We start from the raw sequence: 26,726 nt of genomic DNA, 5'->3' as shown, positions 1-26,726 counted from the left end.
TAAACAGTAGCATCTCAGAATAAGGTTACTGAACACATTTCATTGATGAATGTTTTATCTTTTTGGTTCTTGCTTCTGATAGAATAGTCCAGAGACAGCATATGCATGTAAACCCAGACCTGAATCCAAGTAGGTATTTTATATCTTTAACTTAGGTTACTTTGTAAGGATTCATCCAAAACCCATTCAAAAGAGTTTCCCCTCATGTATATCCTCCAAATTTCTACATCAGAAGTAGTGAGAAGACATGAAGCTGTTCTAATTTGGTTTCAGTTTTCTGAGTTTACTTACTCTCAATTACTTCATTATTTTCTTCCTTTCCCCCGCCCCCCCACAAAACTATTGAGCAGTTTCTGACTTTTTCTTTCTTGTCTCAGCCTCCAAAAGGTTTTAACGCAATGGCTGGGTTTGGTGCCCATACCTTTGATCACTGAGTAATTTACAAGAGGATCTCATGTGGCAGGTGAATTGAAAGCACCTGCTGCTGATATATATATATATATATTAGAGAGAGAGAGAGAGAGAGAGAGAGAGAGAGAGAGAGAGAGGGGTATGTGTGTGTGTGAGAGAGAGAGAGAGAAAGAGAGAGAGAGAGAGAAAGAGAGAGAGAGACAGAGACAGAGACAGAGAGAGAAACTAACTGAATGCATTGACTTATCCAAAATGCAGCTATAAGAAAACATAGAGATAAGCCTCTTTAAGGTCAGCATACATGTAGTTCTATGTTTTACATTTCATGGTACATATGGGAATGAGCACCAAAATCTTTTCCATACGAAATGCTTTGAAGGATCTCATTTATAACATTTCTTCTCATGACATTAGAGTTGCCAATGTGAAGTGCCAGTGAAGTTCAGCAGCGTCTCACACTTCACGTTCAGGGGCCACGTTCAGGTTGTAACTCTTTCACTGGCTGTGAAAATATCTGAGCAAATTATTGGATCTCTTTCAGCTTGTCAGCTCTGAGTTCATTTGTGAAATGGGCGTCATGGTGTATATGAATGTCAGAGGTCGTGACCCTCAGAGCACGACACTGTAATGTAAAGCTGTTGGCACATTGCTGAACACACGGGGTTGCTGTCCATTGTCATGGTCATTACATTTGTTATTATTTCTACCTATTAAGGTATTATTTTGAAACATGTTTTGTATTATTTATAAGTCTTTCCTTGAACTCTTTCTAGCAGCTTTCTTATTCTAAGTAGGATTTTGATTTGAAGAACAGAAAATGTATTTTGTGAGCTATCATCTGTATGCATGTATGTATTTTTCAACTCTTCCTAGTTTTTTCTTAAGGGATTAGCATCCTTGAAGATACAGGTGGCAGTGCTGTGACCTGATCCAGCCTCATAACATGATCTTTATTTTGTAGCATCGGAAGTTCTTGGGGAGGTCCCGTAATCCCTAAATTAGTCTAAGAGGAAGATGGATGGAAACGGTATCTTTGTTGGGGTGAAGCCCAGTTGTGGCTTTTCTTTGGCTCTTGGCTCCAATCCAAGCTAATGCCTTAATAACTGAAATTCCCTGGTCCACCTCTCTCACCTTAATGATTAGAGGCAGCAGGAAGGACTTGTCACTGGAGCAGAAAGATGTCTTCACCTGGCTTCTCCCCACAAGCAGTTCGTACTTGAGGAACAGAATAGCCAGACTCCTGGGTGCCCATGCTGCGAGCAGCCTCTTTCCCTGGGCGCCCATTCCAGCAGGCTCAGGTTTCCTTTTCCTCCCAGTCCAATGCTACTTTATTGGAAGGCTGCCTTTTTGTGCAATTAAGTCATAGTTTTCCTTCACCCTAGAGATGTGCAACGTTAGGGCAAAATACAGGCATTCAAGCTGCTCGTGCATTTAGGGAATTAGGGAATTGGGCTTTTAATTACTGTGAAAATGTGATTATTTAGGGACTCAGCATCATCTCTACAGAATCTGTAGGATTTTGAGGCAACAGGAAAAGGGGTTCATAAATAAGTGGTCCATAGGTGAGTTGCTAGGTCCTAGGGGACAGAGCAGGTAAAATGGACTGCCCCAGTCCTAAGTGTGTTTCATTAGCTCTAGCCAAGTTGCCAAGGCACATTCTGCCATAGCTTTCCTGTCTGTGACACGGGTTAATTCTAGCCCCTCAGCTGTTGCTCAGCGGGCTGTAGAATCTGGAATGCTTCATTACTATCAATTTGTCAATGGAAAGTTCTCCACTCTCCAGACCTCTAACCTAGGAGCACTCATTTTTCCAGGCAGTAAGAAGTCCCAGCCTTTGTTTTGTATAACATCCTATGGATTTAGTTTATGTCACAGCAAGATTTTTTTGACTTGTCAAGATAACTGGCTGCGGCATGTATGTTCTGCTTTCCGAGATGTATTTTATTTTATTTTATTTTAAATTTATTTTTATTTTTTTAAAATATTTATTTGATTTTTTTTCTTTGTAGTTTTCGGCGGACACAACATCTTTGTTTGTATGTGGTGCTGAGGATCGAACCCGGGCCGCACGCATGCCAGGCGAGCGCGCCACCGCTTGAGCCACATCCCCAGCCCCCAGATGTACTTTAAATGTCATAAATGGCCTTTGCAACTACTGTCACCCCTGCATCCCCAACCCCAGTCCTGTTTGACACTTATCCTTTAGATCTCTGTTTAATCCCCATCTCCTAAGTCAGACTTCTTTCCCATGTCCTCTCTCTCCTTGATCCATTCACTCCAAGCTGTTGATTTTATTATGTGCTTAGTTATTTCCTCTCAGTTTCCCCAAACAAGGTAGTAGATTCTGTAGGGTAAAGGAACATGATTTTTTGTTTGTTTGTTTGTTTGTCTGTTCACCATTGTATTACCTGCTCCTGGTAATACGTAGGGTTCCAGTGTAAGTACCAATGGCAGATGGAGGAATGGATGGATGAATGAAACAGCATCACCTTCAGCAGGCTTGATGTCTGTCCTCTAGTCTGTCTGCATGGCCTCAAGTACTTGCACACACAGCAGGGACTCCACCCAAGCTTATAGGAGAATTAAAAGGCAGCTTGTAGATCCCCACACCAAAGCCTCATGACAAGTTGGGAGAATAAAAATAACATGAAGTCTTAGAAAGAGGTCTGGAGATTTTCATCTTCTAAAGGTGGACCTGGCCAGAATAAAGTATAGCAGAAGAATGGACGTTTGTTTCATATCTTCACTATCTACTCACCACCACCTGAGAGTGATGTGATAGATAGGAAACCCTATCTGACTAGGGCTGCATAGGAGCTCTGTCCCTATGCCACACACATCTATGGTTAGAAGACCGTAAATTAATCCAGTAGATTCGATAGTGATCCTCATGGTGTCCTTCAAGATAGAGCTCACTTGGCTAGTTCATGGCACATTTCCAAAAGCATTAAGCAAGGGAAACTCTATGCATTGGGTATAATAACTTGGGCTCTGTCTTCCAAAAGCCTCAGTTCAAAGCTCACCTGCCTGCTTAGTAAGTGAATTTTTTTTTGCATGCAACTTCTTTTTTTTAATTATTATTAGTTGTTCAAAACATTACAAAGTTCTTGACATATCATATTTCATACATTTGATTCAATACAACAGACACTAGTATGGCAGTATTAAAAAAAGTGGATGTGGAACCGATGTGAATCTGCAATATGTATATGGGGTAAAAATGGGAGTTCATTATCTGCTAGTAAGTGAATTTATATAAATTAGACTGATCCCTAATTTCCTCTTCCATAAAATAGGGGAGGCATACCTCTACCTGCATTTTAGGATTTTGAAAAATAAAACAGGCAAGTGGACATAAAGTGCCCTGCAGAGGGTGGGAATGCAGTAAGTTCTCAATATATTTTAACTTTAATTTTCCCCACTGTTCCCAGTCATTGGTTTCTACTGCAACCCTGATCTAGTCTCTATGAATGGTTTTCTACTGTAGCCTTTCAGTCTGTAGTAAAGCTGGGGTTTCCCCTGCCCTATCAGCCCACATGCCTTTGGACAAAGCTCTTAATAGCAAGCCCAGATACATTGTCTAGGAATGGCACTGATGGTTGCCTCTTGCCTTATGAGATCTGAGCCAGAAGTGTAAAGGCCAATTTGATCCATCTGAAAATACATATCATACAGTGGTTTGGGCACGTGCCTGCTGTGTACACAGTCATGAAATAAATAATGCCGACAGTGTGTGTGGGCCCCCAGCCAGATTGTCCTGTCTTCGTAAATCATTTAAGCGCACTTATTCTAATGCAACTTGTTATGACTTCAGCAGCTTCTGAATAAAATTTGGAAGGGAAAAAAAAAAATCCCATATGTGGCACCAACTCAACTGCCCGTGCAGTTATTTAAGGCTGCTCAAGCACTTCTGTGGAAACTGGGCTCTGGTGAAGATTAGATACTCTAATGGAATGAGCTTAACTTTTTTCCCCTGTCTCTTTTAAAAACTTCCCTCTTTTGTTTGAGATCTTGGGCACGATGGAACTCCAAATGCATTTTCAAGCTATCTCTTCCTTTCTCTGCTCCCTCAGAACTACCCTTTTTATCTTGTCAGGTCCCTGGTGGTCTCTTGGGCAGGTTTCTGACTTTGCTGATCATCTGAGATGTCTGGACAGGATGCTCTTTGTGGTGCCTTCTAGCTGTTAACATTTTTTTTTTTTTTTTGATTTCATGATTTCCCTCCCTTGTTATTACTGAAATCACAAGTGTTGTGCCTTAAGCATAAGATAGAAAAGTATTCATTGATCAAGTTGCAAAAACTGTACTTTCCATGTTCTGGGACGCTTAGAGTTTATAGTTGTCTCCCCCTCACCACCGCCATTCTTTTTCTTTCTTTTCTTTTTAAGGGCATTTGGGCTTCATGTCTGCTTTACCATAGACCTTACTAGATGTGTGGCCATTTGACCTCAGAGAATACTGTGCCTGGATACACACCAGTGGTTTGACTGTTGGCCTGTTTTGGAAGCATGCAGGCAGGGTCCCAAGGCTGCCGGAGTTCCCATTAATGACCAAACTGCCTGAAATGTTCCAATGGTTGCCTTTTGGCACTTGGTGGGCAAATCCTTTTCATGTCGGTTTCAAGGTTGTCAGATATCATTATCCCCAAGTATTAAAAATTTCAAAGAAAGGAGGCAGTGTGTTTGATTTATAGAATAATTATCTAGCTTTAGCTCTAACTTGGCTTTGGCAATGGTTTTGCAAGCACTCGAAAATTAAATCCATTTTTTATGGCACTACAAGGTATTATCTCACAGCAAATGATAATTAAACACCTGTGAAATCAATTAGCCCTTTAAGCAGGGAAAAAAAGTTTTCCAATTATGTTTTCGCACCTCCAAAACTTTTCTAATTCCAAAACCAACACTTGTGGAGAGGGATATGGTTGATCAGCCGTTGCTGGGTTAACTTTCCATAAAGATCATTCCTGAATTTTGTTTAGACTTAATCCCAAGAAAGGTGGTTTGTGGTAGCGGCAGCCTTCCAAAGGGGACACAGTCTCCTTTGGAGCTGACTCTCAGCAGCTATCTATCTGACACACAGCGGAGCTGTCAGCTTCTCTACAAAGCAAGTTCCTCACTTTGTGTTTTGATGCCAAGTTTTACTTGACAGTTATTTAAAAGCCAAGATATCTGAAGGGAAACCAAGCAACAAGATGGTCCATGTGACAGGTTTGCTTTCTCTTTGAGGGTCCCCTAGCCAAGAGTTCAGAGCCATCTTCATTACAAATTCATACCCTGAAAATAGACTGATTGGCTAATAGCTGAAACCTAATACAAGGGAAAACTGGGAATCATGGCTGGCCACTTAGTCTCACGGTATGGTGTGTTTCATCATCGGCTTTGGTAACAAATTAGCTGTTCCAGATGCTTCTTTTGGAAAATGATCTGTACTTCTGAAGCTGAAGCTGGATTTTTGGGTATATGCCATAGCAATTTGGGATTCATAGAAGATGAAAAATAAATAAATAAATAAACAATGCCAGGCCTTTGACATCTTCTACATGATGCCTCCTATGTACAAAAACCATTCCAAGAAAAGTTTAACTTCATCCCTCCTAATATCTGTAAGTCCTCTAAGTTTGCATATACTTTCATGTACACTGCCTCCCTGGATGGATCCTTAAGTCGGCAAGACTAGAATGATATCTCATTTTGTAAATAGAATAAGCGTGGACTCGTAACTTAAGTCGCTTGTTTAAATCAGTTAATACACAATCAAGATCAGGAACTCTATATTCTGAATATGAATTTGGGCAGGTTTCATTGTATCACTCTATATAAACACTTATAAAGACATTCTTTTCTTTTTAATTTCTTTTTTCTGAAGACATTTTTCATGGGCTCTTGCTTCTATAGCATATGGCTTTTGGAGAAATTGATGAATCTTAACATTAATTAGAGAAATAAGGCTAGCATTACGTGCAACAAAGATGAAGGGAACTTCTCCACATCCTTAGAAACTTGTCATGTGAATTTTCCTTGTGAATATTGCAGCAGTCTGGACACTTCATGACCTCATAGGCATTATCAATCCCTGAGGAATGGGATGAGGGTAGAATGATCTGACATCCATTCAACAAAGATTTTTTCAAAGATCACTCTAGGCCAGGCACAGTCCTGGGGTCTAGGGCCAGAGCAACGAAGAAGAGCCAGGTGGGTTGGGGAGAAAAACAGGAAGCCAGCAAAACACTCTAATGCATGACTTCAGATAGCATTAGATGTCAGGCCAGAGATGAGACGGAACAGTAGGAAGGGAGTGCCCAGCACCCAGACCACTCTGTGAGCCTCTCTGAGAGAGGCTGTTGAACACCCATGGACATCTGGGTCTGGGAGAAACATGTTCTGGGCAGAGGGCACAGCAAGTGCAGGAGGTGGAAGAGAGTGTGCTATGTTGAGAAATTGAGAGCTGCAGGTGGCAAGCGAGGACAGGGGCCATCAGCTGTGAGCAGGTGGGGCAGTTTTCATGGGCCCCTTCAACCAAGGTGAGGGGTGTGAATATTTTTCTAAGGGTCAGTCAGTGAGCAAATATCAAGGCCCATAATATGTATACACGTGTGTGTGTGTGTGTGTGTGTGTGTGTGTGTGTGAGAGAGAGAAAGAGAGAGAGCCATCTCCTCAGGTCAGGTCCCCTGGTCTACTTCTCCCCATTTCAGATGCTTTAATTTTCTCTCTGTCCCACAACCTCTTTCCAGAATGAGGCCACCTAGGAAATGGCTAGCTCATTAACTGCTTTTCAAGGGGACTGTGGGAGGTACGGCCAGCTGGAAGAGGAGGGAGGGGTGACTCAGCTTCATAGACTGTCTTCCCCAGGGAGCTGTAGAGCTTCTGCCAAAGGATATGACAGGATCAAGACTTCTGGACCTCCCCAATCCCTAAGAATTCAATTATTGTGCAAGGTTGATCTGGCAAATCAATATGTGCCATCAGACCTTTCGCCATAACACAAGTTTTTATGTCCTAGGGTCACCCACACCCCCTTGCATCTATGTTTCTACATTCACATACCCAGATAAGACAAACTTTCCAGTGAAAACTTACTTCATGAAAATTTCATATCATGTTGCTTGTCTAGAATTTTTTGAAGATACAGCATGTTCAGTGCAAAAGGCCCAGGAAGGAGCCGGCCCTGATCATCAAAAGCCACAGAGTGGAACCCTGGGATGGGAATTGTGGGAGAGGAGAAGGGAAAGTGGGGTTAGCAGAACCAGCACCATTTCATGAACAGTCATTGGATTCTCAAGGTATTTTTATAATCACTTAAGTTCGGGGACCAGACAAAAGGCTTAAGCACTGACAAAGAATTCAGGGCACCAGACAGCCTCTGTCTGCACAGGGCCTTCCCTGGTTACGAGAAACAGCCCAGCAGGAATTCCAAGCATCCTCCTAATCTGGGGACTGATTAAGGTTGACCTCTGAGGAAAATGTGTCTTGGATCAAGAAGGGAAGTGGTTGGAACATTGGGTTGAGCTCAGGGTTTTCTGTGGATTGAAAGTCATTGTTTCTGGACCAAGAAGTGTTTGTCATTGGATAAGCCACGGAGGACGTTCTATGCATATTTTTTTTTTTCCCAGCCTTGGTCATGGAAGGTGTGAACACTGCTCTGCATTCATTCAGCTCAATTCACAAATAAAGCTATTTATCAGACCTGGTGAAACACACATTTTCCACCCTTGTCATTGTACAGAGAGAAGATGAAATATTTTTCCCAAGTTGCTAGGCCTTTAGAAATAAAGCCCCTAAGTAAGTTGGTTTCCACCTAAATATAAAAGTGAAAATCTAGGCAGGCCTGGCAGAGCATGATCAAGAGCTGGACTGTGATTACTAGCTAGGGTTGAGATTGTTGTGATCAGGGGCTTGAATCTTTTCCTCCTTCTCGCTTCAATGGCCCTTTATACAGCAAAAGGTGTATTGGTGGACCCTAACCACTTTCAACCACTTAATGTCTCCTCTTAGTGACCACCTTAGAGTGGGTAGGCGTGGAGTTGACAGCAAGTAGGCCCAAAGCCCTTCCTTCCTGGAGGAGGGGAAGGAAGTTAAGAAAAGGGGTGACTTGATGTAAACTTCAGAGTCAGCGTGGAGGCCAAGACTCCAGGATCAAGGGAGGCTTCTTTCAGGCAGCAGGAGTGGAAGTTAAGGAGATGAAGGAAACAGGGGCATGAAGTGCCCTTCCACAGCTAGCCTCCTGGGACTTGACCTGTCCTGGGGAGGAGCTGCATCTGAGGATACACATTCCACCCTGAATGCCTTCCCTGTGCTGTTCTTCTTGGGCTTCAGGCCATACTTCTTGGGTCCAAACCACCAGGCCTCCCACTGCAGGGCAGTGCTTGGTGAAAGGTTGATGGTAAGATAATGACCTCAGGCTTCCCTGTTGTGCAGGATGCAGCCTGCACAAGCCCCTTCTGGGCCATTTATCCATCCCAGGCCATTGTTGCTGTTGGCTGTTTTATAGTCAATGCCTTCCCTTGCTCTCTGTACCCAGGTAGCTCTTTATTTAGCATTGTCAGAAATGCTTTATTTCTAACCAGAGAATTTAGACCCACGTGTCTTGGAATTGCATTTATCTCCAAATAGTTTTGAAATTTGGCATTACCAAGTATAAAAGCTGGTGCTGCTAAACCTCGCCTCCTCTCAAAAGCTTCCTGAGATGAATGTCATGGGGCACAATGTATTCAGAATCTCTTATTTTCACCTTTGCTGGCTCCCTGTTACTCTTCCCTCCTAGGAAAGGTTCTGAGGCAACGTAACACACTGTAGACCCTGCTGCCCTCCTGGTACAAACCCCACAAGACCTTCTACACTCTACCGTATTGTCATCTGTGAAATGGGGCAGACAGCACCTGTTTCACATGGTAGCTGTCAAGATAAATGGTACAGATTGAACAACACAGTGTCCCCCTCCCCTGCCCAGGAAGCATTTGATCATTGGGGTTATTATTATTATCATTATCATTATACAATTAAACATTATGATACATTATACATATTATAATAATAATACAATTATTATCATTAATGGCAGTCATATTTCTTCACATAACCTTTATCCATTGGCCATTAAGCTGCTATTTAATGATCAGGAATCAACATGGTCTTCCCCCACTTTGGAAGTATAAGCTGACCTGGCACATGCACTATCACCACCTAGTCTAAGCTTATCGTTCTGCACTGTCAATAGATATTTAAGACAGGGAATTGGCGGGGGACTTTAGAAATGACATGAGAATTTGATTCAGTGTGTTCAGATGGGATGTTTGATTCCAAGGATCCTCCCAACTCTCTTCTTCTGTGAAAGGTGGATGTGACTCTATGCACAACATATGTGGCTTCTAGGAGGCGACGTATGGGAACCTGAGTGCCTCTCCAGACCCTCACACCCCAGCCACAGTGCCCAGATTGTTATCTCCCTCCCTTCCCCATACTGAAGTGGATTATGAGTGGTCATAGAGAGGAGACTGTCTTCCACGGAAAGCCAAGAAGTATAACAAATACCTGCCCCTGATTTTTCCTGAACATTGCTCTCTGTGGTGGACAGCTTGGGACTGGCCATCTCATGCTGAGGAGCATCATAAAAAAGAAATTGCTACTCCTTGGCATGACCGGGGTACCCTGGCAGTCCTACCAGTAGGCAGTGCTCCGGGCAGCATATTGCCTGTGTGAGGAACTGCACCACCTCCAAGGAACAAGCCTCCGCAACTCCCTTGGCCTCCAGTGTCCCTGAAGCTGTGGCCAAATATATCAGCCCTGCCAAGGGCCCATCTCCATAAATTTGAGTAGCTCCTTTGCAGCTACCTGACTCCAGTACATGGAGCAGCTTACTCATGTGTAGAGACTGGGTGAGCAGGTATCATGAAGAAACTGAGACTCAAGCCCAGGGAATTCTCAAAGACCACAGGAGCCTGTGCCATTCCGCTCTATGTGTTTTCAAGACAACTCAGAGGAAGAACAGTGGCCAGCTGGATCTGTTTTCCAGCCAAATGATTGGCTCCAACCCATGCATTTCTCAATTAGAATCTGTGCCATGGGCCAGTTTCATATTACATGCTATAAACTTTAAGATTTTCTCAAAAATAATTGAAATTTTAGTGTTAAATGTGGGACAGCTAAGGAGGGTCTGAGGCAACATGCTTAGTAAATAACAGGGTCATCTTGAACTGACCTGCTCGTGGTGACCTGGAACAGGGTTTTGAGTAGGAAAGAAAGGGTCCTTTTTAATGGTGGCTTTTGTTGTCAATGCTTGAAATCAGGTGAGCTGCTTAGGGTGTGGCCTCATAGGAAGTTTGGTTTCCAGGCAGAGCAGGTTGTGTGGGCTGACCAGAGGCAGCCTGGTGTCATGGAAAGAAAGTGGCCTTAGACTCAAGAAGCCTGGATTTGAAATGCGGTTGCTACTAGTCCTAGCCATGACCAATGTTGACAGGGTTTTGAGCTTTCTGAACCATTCCTTCCCTATGGAGCTGGGTTACATTGAGTCCTGAAGGTACCTTTGATATCATTTCATATTCTTCAGCTTAAGCCCTTTAGTGATTCAGAATCACCTGCACAAAGTCATTGTACTCATCACCCCCATTGTGCCCACCTTGGTGCCTTTGTCCCTGCTGTACTATCTCTGTCTCCAGAAATGCCCAGGGCCTCCTCATACCTCTCGAGCAGACTAACTTTTCCTGCATCTTTACTACTTAATGGGGATGTCCTTTCCTCCAGGAGCATCTCTGTCTCCCACTGTCCCCACCAGTGACAACTATGGCCCTCCTCCTCTACCCCACATCACTCCCACCCCAGACCTCCATCCTAGTACTTCCATCTCTGAGTTCTAATCATTTGATAACATGTCTGTTCCTGGGCCACAGCTCCTTGAATAGTGCCTGATACACCGCAAGCATCCACCTGCTGTTTTCTGGATGCATGATAAAAGCACAGAGATGTTGCTCCACGGATGTTAATTTTATTTTCCTCATCCCAGAGGTTTATGGAATTATGAAATTCCCACTGTCATAAGCTCTTCATGTTTTCTTTCTTCCCTTCCTTCCTTCTTTCTTTCCTTAAGCAATATGGTTCAAACCTGAGTGTAAGCCGAGAAGATTAATTACTTATGAGAATGGGGGCTGGAGGGAGCAGATCGGCTATAGATGTTAAGTTACTTTATAAATAAATACTTGAGACAAACTGTAACATCCTGGGGAGAGTAGAATTGTGTGAATACAGAGATGAGAGGCTAGGTCTCTTGCTTCTTTCCTGTCCTCTTTAGTTAGCAAAAAGCAGGCTCATTTGGCAAATGTGCATGCTACAGAGGGACTGTGTGGTAGCCACAGGAGGACCTGCTCCATCCACCAGCGACATCCTTGTCTGTGTAGCTTTTGATAATAAGGCAAAATCCTTTCAATTAGAAGCTGCTGTTCTGTTGTGATTCACAGCTTCTGTTTTCATTTTATTTTAAAGGGTCTGTTCCACATTTGTCTCTTGGCTGTATCTTTGGGAATCTGATTTTTCTTTTTTTCTTTTCTTTTTTTTTAATTGTTGGTAGTTTTTTTTTTTTATTCCTCCCTTCTAATATAATTTACCATAATAACTTGCAATTGCATAGTGCTTTACTGATTATACTGCAGGTACATGATTTCATTTGCTCTTCACAACTTTGAGATGCAGCAAAGTTAAATGATTTGTGTGGGGTCAGACAGGAAGTGGTAAATTCAAAACCCAATTCCTCAACCCAGATTTTCTAACTTTAATTGGCTGTGTTTTCCATTATGTTCTGTTGCCTCCTTTCAGCTGTAATGACTAGAGCTGCCCTTTATGGGTTGCTTATAATGTGCCTGCGCTTTAGTTAAAATGTATCATTTAATCCCCACAAAGGAAGTATTATCCTTCTTTGACCAACTAGGAAACTAAGATTAAACAAATTAAATAACTTTCCCAAGATCATTCAGCTTGTAAATAGCAAAGCTGGAATTCGAACCCGGGTTTGGTTGAGTCTAAAGCTGCTTAACCACTAAGCTCTTAATTACTATGCTGTTAACTACCATGCCAGTGGTTCTCTCAATTTAGGGTGCATCATAATTACCTGGTGGGCTTGCTAAAACAGAATCCTGGGCCCTTTCCCTGGAGTTTCTGACTCAGCAGGTCTGCATAAAGCTGAGAATTTGCTATGCTATCAAGTTCCCAGGTGATGCAAAGCATGCTAGTGCCTGAGAGAACACTTTGTGGCACTGTGCCACTCTGGTCTCCTTTCCCCAGTTGCACTGAATTGCTGCCAGCAAAAGTGTGTTTCATATGGAGGGGAAATATTTCATTATGCATTAATACATAGCCCATTTTAAGTAGGTTGTATCCCATATATTGTTCAATGCAACTTTAAGGAGAAAATTACGATGGCTATTGAGTGGTATTGGTTTCTGGGTTAAATTCAGGGTCATGTCATTTTTATTGCACTTTTCTTTGTAGTCATTTATGAAAACCCTCTACCTTCTGTGTTATTACCTACAGAGTAGGGACAATGACCATGTGAAAAGGTTAACAAAACCATTTATTAACTAAAGCCAAACATTCTATAAGATTCTCATCTACTTACCTTCTTGTCTGAGATAGTATATGTTTATCTTTTACTTCTAAGTAATATAAGATTATAATATGATTTACATTTCTAAACTTAAGTAAGGGGAAGAACAGCCAGTTTGAAAAGATTGTTCCCTCGTTTGACCTGTCAAATCTGCCTTTCTCCCCCACCCCTAACCAATGGTAACCACTAATCTGTTTGCTAGCCCTGTAACTATGTTATTTCATGAATGTCGTGTAAATGGAATAATGCAGTGTGTACCTCTTTGAGATTCGCTTTTTGACTTAGCATGATTTCTTTAAGGTTGTTGTGTACATCAGGAGTTGGTTCTGCTTTATTGCTGAGAAGTATTCTATCTATGGATATACTGCAATTTCTTATGTCATTCATGCATTGAAGGACATTTGGGTAGTTTCCACTTTGGGGTTATTGCAGATAAAACTGCTGTGCACATTTGTGGACAAGTTTCCACATGAAAATAGGTTTTCATTTCTCTGGAATAAATGTCCCCAAGAGTATAATTGCTGGGTCATCTGGTAAATCCTTTTTTAATTTGAAAAGGAACCATCGGGCTGTTTTCCAAAGTGGCTACACCATTTCTCTTTCCTACCAGCAGTGTATGAAGAGTTCTGATCTCTCCCCATCCTCATCAGCACTTGTTCTCATCTGTCCTTTCTAATACCTTAACCATCCTGGTGCATGAAAAGTGATACCTCATGTTGGCTTTGATTTGCATTTCCCCAGTGACTAACTAACGATGCTGAGTATCTTTTCTTGTGCTTACTGCATTTTGTGTATGTGTGTATTTATATTTATTTATATGTATTTTTATATATTATATAAATATTATATATTATTATTTTATATATGTAGTATTCTATATTATAAATATATATATATTTATATATTTGTGTGTATATATACTTATATATATATATATATATGGGAAAACATCCATTCAAATTCTTGCCATATTTTAAAATTGATTTATCTTTTTATTGCTGAGCCAGAAGAGTTCTTTATGTATTCTAGCTAAAAGTCCCTTAGAAGATACATGATTTGCAAATATTTTTTCTCCTCTTCTGTGAGTTGTCTTTTTCACTTTCCTGATGGAAGATAGGATGCTGCCCAGGGTAGAGCTCTTGCAGGCGGAGCGGGTAGCAGGTGTAAGGGGCAGGTCCTGGATCCGATGGCACAGACAATTCTTGCCAAGAGTGGATGGATTTTCTCAGATGAACATTTCTCTATTTGTCATTATCCCCCCTAGAAAAGTTTTTAGAGACTTTAAATAAAATGTTTTTATAGTTTTTTGCCGGTTAAATTGTTTTGCTGAGGAGAGTTCTTTAAGTGTCCTTCTGGAAAGTGACTATAATCTCCTCTTGTGAAACAAACACTCCCAGGTGGTTTTACAAAACTTGAAGTTCTCATTTCATTGCTGGTCAGTTTGTTCTTTGGTAGATCTAGCCACTATGGAAGACCTCTGGACAACATCTGTAGGAATGATACCATGTGTGAAACATCGTGTTTCCCAAAAGAATGACTGAATAAATGAATGGGTTTAGGTAACTAGAAATTAGAGCATCCCATGGACTAAATGGGAGGATAACAAGCACAAGGCTAAGCGGAACCACCATTGTCCCAACTGAAACCACCATTGTCCCCACTGAGAGGGTGTCACTACCTTTTAGCTAGAGCACACCAAGAATGCCTAGCCTCACTGTCCATAGAGCCCAAAGGAGAGGTGCGTTCATGGCTGAGCAGGCTTGGAAATCTGAATTACTCTTACATTATGCATGTATGTTCTGAATGTCTTCATGTGTCCAGGTAAACACACACATAGTAAACATGCCTTATGTATGTATAAGTGATATCTATGTGACATACAAACTTAATGGATGTGGAAACCTTCTAAGCCGTGGAATATTCTCAAAGGACATTCCTTTCTCTTACCAAAAAAAAATGCTAACATGAAATATTAAAGGAGTTTTGTAGTTGAATCTTTACTCATCTAGTCCTACTGGCTTTTTTTTTTTTTTTTTTTTTGCAGATGATGAAACTGGGACCCAGAAAGCACCCGTGTTTTGCTCTTGGTCTCATAGCTACCTTGCAGGTTCCTAATTCCTTCCAGAATGTTCTCCCACATCTCATTATGAGAATGACTACAAGCTTCAGTCATGTCACTTCATTTGCTACATCAGCAGCTGGTCCTTCTGTGCAACCATTTAAGTCAACACCGTCGTTTAGCTCTCATTTAAATTTTTCCTATAAGTTTTCTGCCCTTCCTCTTCCTCCACCCATTCCCTAAAGTAAATTCTGCAACTGGCAACTTTGAAACTTGTTACAATCCAGAACACTAATAGGGTTTTACATTTTTAGCAGCCTAATGATGAGGATGTAGGACCTTCTCTGCCAGTCCCTCAGGGGTTTCTATTCTGGGCATCCATTAAATCTTGCTGTAATCTACAGTATATTCGACCTTTCTATAATAAAATCTGATTAAACTTTACATATAAGTGTGTGTGTGTGTGTGTGTGTGTGTGTGTACACTTTTCCCCCTGTAAGATAGGGATTCAGTTATTATCAACATTTGAACTTGAAGAAACTTTTCAATTATTTTTCTCTGCTTGGTGAGGAAAGAGAAGTCATTACCATCATAATTTAATATATTTTTTTATTTAACTAAATTTGAGGCTTCTTAAAAATCTTTTCTACTTTGAAGTCTATTTTGCAGATTAATTAATGCAGCAAGGGTTTTTTATTTTATTCTCAATGGAGATAATCTTAATCTATTCACAGTGACCTTTTCTTGTGCAAATTAGTTGTACACGCTTGTTTAAGCAAATGGTCCTTTGCATGATGTCTCTTCTTAATGACGGGTTTATAATTGAAAATTGGCTTACTCCCATATGCCTAGTTTGTATGAGAATATAAAAATAGATGTGGACTTTAAAAATATAAATGTATATATCAATATCCCAAAAAGAGGAGGAAGAATCCAATGCCTTCAGGCTATGATTAAATTAGACTATTAGAGTTAGAAAATGCTGGTGACATATGCTACTGTCAAAGTCACACCTGTCTGCTCAGCATTGGAAGCTCTTGAAAAATGAGAGTGATTTCCTCCTGGCTGTAGGAACCAGTGCTTTCACAGGACGTGCGCCATCTCTAGCTGCCCAAGTTTTCTCCAACTCATAATGAACTTGAAACTGCATGTGTGTGGGAATGTGTTTGTGGTCATCACTTTTCAAGTGACAGTCTTACACAAAGTATTACATTTAATCTTTCCTAAACTTCACTACCATAAAGAGACAGGTGATACTCATAGTTTGCATTTTTTTTTCCAAAATACAATAACAGTATAATACCACTAAATGGTATGTCAGTGAAAGAAGTCAAAATTTCTTCTGTATCCTGTTTGCCATGCCCACTTCTACCCCACCCCCCTGGCGTCGTTCTGTCTCATTTCTTGGGCTAGCTTCCTTATGTCTCATCTCTTCTTTCTCCTGTAAGTCGTGTCTTATACAGCCGTGATTGTCTCTAGCTGAATGTTCTTGGTTAAATGTGGAAACCCAGCTTGGGGGAGAAAGTAAGTGTTGTGTCGTGCTTCTGATCAAGTGGCCCAGGTAGTTTTTAATAGCATGGTTTGGAGGATAAGGAACAAGAACTGTTTTAGTTGTGCTGCATGGTGTGGCGGTAAAGGAGAAGACAGCAGGGACTTTTTTTTTTTTTTTTTTTTTTTTATTTTAAGCCTATGGGAGCAATATATTTCATCATTTTGGAAGAAAAGATTGGACAAGGCAAATTGTTACTAGGACCTTCAGACTTGTCTTTTTATGTACTGTTTGCAAAAGAGAACACAATTGCCATGTCCAATGTGACTATTTACATTTGTTCTCCTCTGTACCACATTGCCTCTCCCCCCAAATGGAAAAGCGTGAGCTGCTCCCTACCAACCACCCCCGGGGCTCTCCTCAGTGTTCTGGGTAAATTTATGCCTGTGAGCACCCACCAATGCTCAGCCATCCCTGCTTCCCTGGTGGGTCTTCATGTGCTGATGATGCCCCCTTTCTTTCTAGGTATGATTATCGGGAAATGCTGCACAATGCCACTTTCTGTCTGGTTCCTCGTGGTCGCAGGCTTGGATCCTTCAGATTCCTGGAGGCTTTGCAGGTAAGAGACCCTGAAACTTCCCCAGAATAGGGCTGAAGATGAAGTCACACTGGGTGGATTTGACCTTAACAACAGATAAACACTTTTCTTGAAAGTATGAATTTTTTCCCGAGAAAATCTGAAACATTACTGAAAAGTGGGCACAGTCGGAAGGAATACTCACTTCCTGTAGACAGAAGATGAAATGGCTTTGCCACCAGGGAAAGTGGGTTCCTCAGGGACATGATTGTGAACAGAAGGCAGATCTGCTTGCCAGTCTGGCCTGCTGGGCTCCTGGAAGGAACCTTGCCCTTTCTCTGGAAGCTAATCTCAAAAGCAATGAAAATGGTATATTGTTGGTACTCCCCCAAAACAAAATATAAGCTTCATCCTCATCATGGGTTCTGTTGCTGGGTCTCTGTAAATTTAAAGTAATGCTCCACAGGACGATGCTACTTATTTGACCCCACTGTTCCCATGCTCTGCAATTCAGAGATTCTGATCCACTTTAGAACCTGTGTGGGGGTTTCTCTTCTCATCAATCACATTCTGCAGAAAACCCTTCTTCTGCTCAGAGAGTAGCCGGCATTTTCTACCTGGCAGTAGCAACCAGCCTTCTTTGACTATAGAGAGAAAGCATGCTCTCAACCTCTCGACATTTCCTGCCCTTTTGCTACTGTGTCCTTTGCCCACTGTGCTCTGTGCCTTGTCTGAATCTGTGCTTTGCAGCAGTACTTCATGACTTTCTGCCCCTGTCATCGTAACTGCAGATCATTCTGTTGTGTCCTCCAACAGAAGAGCCTCCTTCTCCTGAAAGTCTTTCCCAGTGTGCTCTGTGTGTTCTGTGAGGCATGCATCACTAATGTTCTAGCTTTCTGAGATGTTGCACGGAATGAATTTTCCCTGGTTTGGATTATGAGTTATCTGGAACCAGCATTTCATCATTAGCTTATTTATATGTATCGGCTGTTAGATTCCAGTACAGATGGTAATTGGTGTGACTGTGCCTTCGATCACTCCACACTGAAGGGAACAAGGTTCTGGGTTAGGTGTTTGCAGAGCAAAGGAAAGGTAGACACCTATGATAATGAAGTTTACAAAATGCTACATTGGAAGGTCAGGTCCCATTCTGCTCTTTGTTGCTCATGACATGGAGGTAAACCACTTTGCAGTTCCATTGATAAAACTGTTTATATTCAAGGTTGGTGTTATGCTCAAACTTTGTTAGTGAAAGCTTTTGTTTCATCAATAAAACTTCTGCAGCAAGGCCTGTCATCTCCATGGAAGTAAGGTCAGCCAAGCCATGGGATAGAATAGAAATGGCGTTTTGGCATTCTAGGGCAAATCTTGCAAATATTAAAATAAGTCTGGATACATACAACCTTCATGTGTCTTGACAGTTCTGACAGCTCATTTTCTCCCCAGTCTAAGCAGCCCAGGACCATGCAACATAAGAAAGGGCATTGATTGGATTTGAACTGATTTCACTTGTGACTGGGATGGTCCTGCTTTTGCTAACCTCACGCTCATGAAGTCCCTTCTTTACCCAGGCTGCCTGTGTCCCTGTGATGCTCAGCAATGGATGGGAGTTGCCATTCTCTGAAGTGATTAATTGGAACCAAGCTGCCGTCATAGGCGATGAGAGATTGTTATTACAGGTAAGGAAGGGGCTGTGTGTGGCCTTCAATAGATCAGCAGATTCTTGCTGCCCCCAACCAAACTTTCAAAGAAGATGAATCCAAAAGGTCAGCTCTATAAAAGAAATTTTATCAGCAGAAAATTACCTGTGTCACGGTGCACATGAAGTAATTTAATATGATATTGTTCACTTTCCAACACAAAAATCTGTCCAGGCCCACAGAATGTATTCTGAAAAGGAGAGATTGTAGGTAAAGAACATGAGTTTCAATGGTAAGAAGTGGAGCTCCGCCCCCTTCAGCAACCAGAGTTTTTGGAAACGATATTCCTCTGCTCCTTCAGATTCCTCTCCTCTCTTTCTGCATTCAGCTTCAGATTAGTTTTCAGAACAGAACTCTGTGGATGGGTTCTTACACTTAATGTTATCATTACTCAGATGATCCAGTTTGTGGGCCTACCTGAATGTTCTCTTTTAAATGTTCATTTAAAGAGCAGCCCCTAATGAAAATTTAAACTGCTTAAGGGAGATGGATACAACGTTCATAGAGAAATCCAAGGGCAAGAATGTCCATCCAGAATTCCTAAAGCCCCTTGTGCAGTATTGTTTGAGGTTCACTATGGTTGTCATACTCTCTCCTCTGAAAATTACAGAATATTTTGATGCTTTTCTTTCATTGCATTGTATACTTTATCTTTGAACTACTGCATTATATGTAGGAAGATTGTCTATAATATCCTTGCTTCTTAAAAAGTGTTGTTTGATACCCATAAAATTGGGTTTCTAACTCTGTTATTGATTCTAATTCTAGTGATGCTGGCCAGTTGGCCAGGGGGTGGGTAAAGTCTAGCAGTCCTCTCCCTAAAGGAGGAGGTGAATTGTCTGTAACCCAGGGCCCTGGGTTAAGCAAGCCCAGCCCACTATAGCTCCTGAAACAGTCCTTTTGTCTGGTCCTCAGGTCTGTCTGTGTCTTGTGGGCCCCTGGGACTTCAGAAACAAAACTAAGGAATTTCCAAACCAATGTGGCCTGGAAATGGCAGAACCTATGTATTAGGGATAGCTCAAACTTTGTTTCTTAGGTGTTCACTGAGAAAGGGTCTGGAGATTTTGTGAAAGGGCTGCTTTTGTAGCAATGATTCTCCTTTATGATTCCATAAGGAATCCTTGCTTACATCCTGAAGAAGGGACCTCCCCTGCAACTCTCCTGCATACAGAGAGCAGATAGATGCCAAATCATCTACTTGTAAAGTCCAAACAAAAGTGATATATCTGTTCCTTTTCCATGTTTCCTTTTTTTCTTCCTTTTATGTTTTTCAAAATACGTGCTTATTAGAGGAAATTTGGGAAGTAAAGGAAATACTTTAGCCATAATTTCTCCATTTATACACCAAGGCTCCCACGGATTCTCTGTGAACAGGTCGGGAATTTGTCTTGGGGATGGGGAGCATTCTAGCACCCAATTGTAGATGTCTAGTTTCTACCATTTCACCCAAGTTCATGGGTGTTTCACCTTCTGAAGTAACTTTTTGGCTTGACTCTGAAGATTGTGCTTTCCATCCCCCTCGCTCACCCTGCTTGACGATATTCTTCCTTCTCATCTGCACACTGTCTTTGCACAGCTGCCTCCATATTGAACAGCGACTGTACTGTCATTAACAGTGGTTTTAAAGAGTTGGCACTGAGCCCAAATGTGCGCTCTGGGAAATGTTTTTGTTATGTTACAATTTTTCATTTCCTGTTTTAGAACAGCTCGGATGTTTTTATTTGCATATATTCTTGTCATCCTGTCATCGAGAGAGCTCACTGTGGCTTTCCTATATCTATTTTGGTAGATTCTATTAGTTTTGTTACCATACCTGACCTTTTATTAAGACTTTATTGAGTTCTTCCAGTTCCAAAACAATCCAGCCAAATTGGAATTAATTTATCACTTTCCCATACCTGTCTCTTAGGACAAGCAGATTAATAACCAATAGCCAAATGCCATTAAAACTTGGAACTCTGTCCTTTCAATCAATTGGAATTGTCTTCCAGAGCCCTTTGCAGAGCTCTGTCATACACGAGTATCACGTGCACAGGCTGATAAGACACATGCCCCAGAGCGGGAAGATGAAGCTGGGGCTATGTCACAGAGGGGACCCTCTTGTGGGGTGATCGGTGCTACTCCTCTTGCTTCAGGACCACAGCAGACTCAATTTCTGGAGACCCCCTGGCAATGATAGCTTTAGGCATCTTTCCAGTGGATTGGTTCCTTGCCACGATGCTAACCTACATGACTCAGAAAATGCCATTGACATTTAGAAGAGGGCATGATTATGAAAATTGAATATGATAATTATCTTTCTAATTCTCCTTTGGCGATCTAGGCAATTTTCAGTGAGTAAATAAAAATAAATTTTCTTTGACTTACCAAGGATTCATGATACAAATGATGCTCTTTACCTCCTCCAAGGATATTTTATTTCCACTTGACCTTGAACTTTGTAGGCTGTTTACCTACCAGTGCTGCTTCTTTACCTGCTGCCTCATGTTTTTTTCAGTGTTGTAAATCCAGATATACCATTTAGGGCACAAATTTAGTGTCTAGTTTGGGGCATTGCCAAAGCAAGTGAGCTTTTCCTTCTGTTCTTACTGCAAAGCAGTTTCATTGCTTCTCTTAAGGAGAGTCTTGACTCAAACAGTGTGCTACCATTTTCTTCTCTTCTAATGGGAACTCAGTTATACGCTTAGTCAATGTCATGGGTAACTTTCCTATTAATGCGGCTAACAGAGCATTCCTCCTCAGTCCAGGCTCCCATGTCTGTCTGATTAGTCATGCATTAGAGAGGCAAGCATGCAGAAAGAGGTGAGCACAAAAGGGCAGTTGCTAATCACAAGGAATCTCCCCTAAGAATATAGAGTCCATAAATGCAATAGACCTTGAACTGTAGGTGAAAATAGGAAGTAAGCCCAGAAAACTTGCCAGAAACACAGGAAATATATTCTACATGTGTAGACCCAAGCAGGTTCACATACAGATACTAAGCATTTGGCTAACTTTGAGCAGAATCAATGGTCCAGCTTAGAATAGCATTGCCCTGATGTCAATAATGATAATAGTAGCAATAAGCCACATGGATTAAACTTCCCATGTTTTAGTCACTTTGCTAAGTAGGTACTCACATAGTCTTGATTACAACTTTATGATGTTTGTTCACCCTATTTTATAAATAAGGAAATGGAGATCTCCTAACTTGTCCAAGGAAACACAGCTAGTAAATGATAGCGTCAAGAATTCTCCTTGGTCTGTTTGACTCCTATGCCCCTGTGCTTCACCACTAAGCAGTATTGCTATTGAAAACAGTGATATCCCTGTAGAGACTTTAGGTAGTGATGCTCAGTTCACCTCTTATGTCTTAAGTAATTACAACATAAAAGCTACTCTCCTAACCTTAAGATGTGTGCAGCAGTATGGACAGGACATGGGACCTTTCTTAAAGTTTGTGCAGCTTGGCAGAGAGTAGTGTATGACTAAATGTATATGGTGTTTGAGAGCTTCAGTCATATTGGGGTGTGGGCTGGAGCCAGACAGATCCAGAGACTGCAAAGGATCAAAGGGGGAGGGAGCAAGGCTGGGCACTTAGAAGGGACTAACCTAATTTCATGTTGGATGGGGAGACTGAGAAACATTCTCTAAAAAGTCCTTTTGTAGATATTTACAGGTGACAAATCTTACTAGTGCTTGGGAGCCTTTCCCCAAGGCCTTTGGCTTCTCTTCTGTACAATTTGGTGGTCTATGTTCAGGTCAAGGATTTCTGAGACTCCAAGAGGAAGAAATAGCAATGGTGACTGTAGGAACACCCTAAGCAACGGATGAGAGCTCCTGAATCTTAGAATCAAACTAACTTCCACGTATTAAAAGCCTTTGAGGCTGATTCCCTGAAGTGCTGTTTATATCTGTCGTCTCTTAGGCACATTTCTACTCAAGGGTTGCTGATTTTACTAGACCTGTGTGTTAAAAGCTGAATGCTGGGAACAATTAAAATGTAACCCAGTTGGGTTGTTTTGATCAAATGCATCTCTTTGTTTTACGATTATAATTACTATGTGTTCACCTTATGTTACAGATTCCTTCTACAATCAGGTCTATTCATCAGGATAAAATCCTAGCACTTAGACAGCAGACACAATTCTTGTGGGAGGCTTATTTTTCTTCAGTTGAGAAGATTGTATTAACTACACTAGAGGTAAGTGAGACTGCTTGGCTCCTGATCTCGAATAATAATTCTTTATTCACTTATATTTTGCTCTTGGTGGTGTGTGGTTGGTCAAAGGGGCAAAACCAAATTTTCTATACTTGGATATGTCAGTTACCCCTTCTTTGACTGCTTTCCTTGTTCAGCAAGCACCTGGTTCCTGACATACGCCAAGAGCAAAAGCAACAGGGGGAGAAATTATGCTCCTTGACTCTGAGATTAACTCTGCCTTACATCATTTCAGGGATATGTGGGTAATGACCACTTTCCTGTCATTCACACTCAATGGCATCCTTTGAAGACCTATTTCTGGAGCCATTTAGAAAAAAAGATTGAGACTAAGTAAAGGGAAGTCCTCTATAACTCTAAAAATATGAGTGGTTTACTGGGCACCAGAGTCTCTGATGGCTTTGGGGGACAGCAAAACTAATTCTCAAGACATATATAAGCCAATCAACCAGCACCTATATTGCAAGGTTATATTAAGAGGAAAATTAGGATTACACCCATCTGGTGCAGAAAGTGTTAAACTTTATGAAAGCCAAAAATCTTTTAGGAGACGGATGCCCATCTTCACATTGCTTTTTATTTTTTAAGGCAGGAGGGGAAAAGGAACGGGAAGCATGCCAATGATAAAAAGCTTTGGAAGTATAGCAGAGAGCAGTGGCCTGAGGCTACACCTGAGCCACGCAAAGAGCTAAGAAAAGATTTAGGAAACTGCACGCTCATGAGTTACAGGCTTGCAGGAGTGGGGGGTGGAGATCCCCTGGGGAGTTGCCTCATGGAGGTGACTCTGAGGTGTTCACAGAAGGACTTGGGGACATTTGTCACCATGCTTTAGGAATATTTTCTTTGGAAATACTGTCTTTTTATTTTTACTCTAGAATCTAATGTAGTTTGGAGCATACACCGAGAAGTCTGAGTTATACCAAGGAAACTAAGTCACCCTGTTTAGTCCACATGTCACTTTACTTACCCTAGTGTGTACTATAATCAGTGCTGGTCATGGTGCACTGGAGGTTTGTCTGACCCCAGCTTTACTGCAGCTCCTGCTGCCACCCTGAGACAAGCTGCCCAGTGTCCTCTCCTGCATGGCGTACATTGTTTTCATGCTGGAAGTAGGTGAAAAGGGTTGTGCAGGACCCACCCCCATCCCCAGGAAGGCAGCAGGGACATGGTGACTGCCAGGTGCTTCCTTATTGCAAGCAAACTTTTCTTATGACTCCACAAGTACTCTCCTCAGTTAAAATGGAGTTTCCATTTGTGTTCATAGCAGCAGATTTGAATATTTAACAAACAATGTACCTTTTTCTTCAATCCTTTTGTCTATCCAAGATCCTGCCTAGGCCCTTCTTTAACAAAGATGAGTATTACTTTTCTTTCTTTTCTTTTTGGAGTGGATAGTGCTTTTATCAAAGAAAGTATGTGTTTATTTTAGAAAGCAATAGAAAATCCTTGCAGCCTTTAAAAAAAAAAAAAAAAAAAGCATATAAAACCACTGTCAGCATACCATAGAGTCCCATGACACATATACATTAGTGTTTTTATACACAAATTTCAGTTTGTTTTAATTTTTTTTTATTTAAAACAGTGACTGTTTATACTTGGATTATAACCTGGTTTTTTTCTGCATAATGACATATTATTAATATTTTCTCATGTCATTAGATTTTCAACTATTTAATTATTTTTCAAAATTATCATAATGACTATCTAATATTTTATTTATAATATCACTTAATGTATTTGCAGGAAGCAGGGTGGTATTTGGGGTTGAACTCAGGGACACCCATCCACTGAGGTACATCCTCAGCCCTTTTTATATTTTCTTTTTCTTCCTTTGGAATGGGGTCTTGCTAAGTTATCCAGGCTGGTCTTAAGTCTGTGATCCTCCTGCCACAGTGTCCCCAGTTGCTGAGATTATAGGCATGCACCATAGCACCTGGCCTGATATTTCTTAATTTTAAAAATTAATTACCAATTTGGATACATTATAATTGTCTCTGGTTTTTCATCATCATACCCATCACCAAAACAAACAGCCTGAAAGCTAAATGGTTGCACAAAGTCAAGATTCTGTCCTTCTGAAAAATACCTTTAATTCCATATCCTGGTTCAGAGAATATGCTAGATGTTAAGATTTCTAATTTATCAATTTTTCTGCAGTAGAAACCTAACTCATTTAAACTTCCTCTGGCTTATATAAGAGGACTTATTTTGATTATTCTGTTTTTTACCCCTTCTCACTCAGAGTGGACATTATAGCTTTTAAAATAATAAATCATTTTCTTAATTTCTATTTCTGAAGATGCTAGTAAAAACAAAGACAAGGAAAAATCGCCATGATATTATTGTTACATTTTTCTTATTAATTTTTGCTAGAAACTTCCCTCCCCAGGTACCCCGGCAGGCAACCCCTCTACCACAGAGCTACATCTCCAGCCTTAATTTTTAAGAGCTTATTAATATTAAATAACCCTTTGTTTCTTCTGTTATACATGTTTCCCCCAGTTTATGACATGCTTTTCTCCTTTCCTTAGGATTAGGCAATATTTTCATCTGCAGCTTCTCTTCTTGCTACTTTTTAGAAAGGATATTTTGACTCATAATTTTATTTCTCTTGTGTGTAGTTATGTAAATATTTATTTAGAGATGGAATCTCATTATGTTGCCCATTTGGGTCTCAAACTCTTGATCTTCTTGCCACAGCCTCGTAAGTATTAGTATTACAGGTGTGTGGCATAATGCCAGCTTTTATTTAGTATGTATGCACACACAGACACACAAATAAATTTTTCTAATATATTCATGGCTAATTGTAACTATTTAATACAGATTGCTTTTATGTATAATCTGTGTTAGAAAATCTAACCTTTTTCTTTTCTTTGAATTAATAAATTTTTGTCTAGTTTTCCCAACATATTTCTTAAGCTCTTCTTTCTTCAGTATTTTCACACACCATTTTTATGCATCTTTGGGTGTGTTTCTGGCCTTTTGATTCTGACCTTTTGTGTCTATCTCTAATATGCCCAGATCATATGTTTTAATTTTTTTTTTTAACCCTACCATGCCACCCGAGGGTAAACCTATTTACTTAACCAGTTTGCTATTAGTTACTATTGATGTTTCAAATTATTTATTTTTTTATAGGTAACAGTCTTTATCCAAGCGGTGACTTTCTGCATGTGTTTTAAACTACATCTCTGCCTATTTCTTTAGGATGGAGTTCCTAATGTAAGATTACTGGGCCAAAGAGTCTAGGCATTTTGAAGGCTCAATTTATTTTGCCAAATTACTCTTCAAAAAAAATGTTTCAGTCTAAACCCTCACAGGCTTCCTGGGAGAGACCCTGTCTTGCTATATTCTGATCAGCCTTAAAGGTTGTAACTTAAGCACGCACATACACACTTTGCTAAGTTGCCATTTGAAAGATAGTGGCTTATTTGTTTTATTTCTTTAGAGTTTGGTCTTGCATGGATCTGTTTCCTTGTCTCTGATGTTAGTGCTCCGTTATCCTAAACTAATTGTTGGATGTGTTGTATTCATCTGAATTCAATATAAAGTTCAGCCATTTTCATCTCTGAGCCCTGAAAGGCCTAGTTCCTTTGAATTTAAGCTGTGCAGTTCTTCATCAACACAGTTATTTTTTAAAACACTAAAAATCACATACTTCATTCAGATTTATAGTGACTGTCAAATCTCTTTAT

The 26,726-nt window shown here is 40.8% G+C and overlaps 1 protein-coding gene across 1 annotated transcript in view; it reads left to right on the top strand.

Annotated features, from left to right (window-relative positions):
- The window catches only part of Ext1 (exostosin glycosyltransferase 1), a 263,601-nt gene that overhangs the window by 211,924 nt on the left and 24,951 nt on the right, over positions 1 to 26,726 (top strand). Inside the window, exons 2-4 of the mRNA XM_076835598.2 lie at positions 17,076 to 17,169; positions 18,699 to 18,806; positions 22,891 to 23,010. Of these exons, the coding sequence (XP_076691713.1) occupies positions 17,076 to 17,169; positions 18,699 to 18,806; positions 22,891 to 23,010 (322 nt within the window). The remainder of the gene's footprint in view (positions 1 to 17,075; positions 17,170 to 18,698; positions 18,807 to 22,890; positions 23,011 to 26,726) is intronic.

Source organism: Callospermophilus lateralis, chromosome 16 (genome assembly GCF_048772815.1).
Source record: "Callospermophilus lateralis isolate mCalLat2 chromosome 16, mCalLat2.hap1, whole genome shotgun sequence".
Taxonomy (NCBI): Eukaryota; Metazoa; Chordata; class Mammalia; order Rodentia; family Sciuridae; genus Callospermophilus; species Callospermophilus lateralis.
Note: the sequence above shows the minus strand (reverse complement) of the source record. Positions and strands in the feature narration are given on the sequence as shown.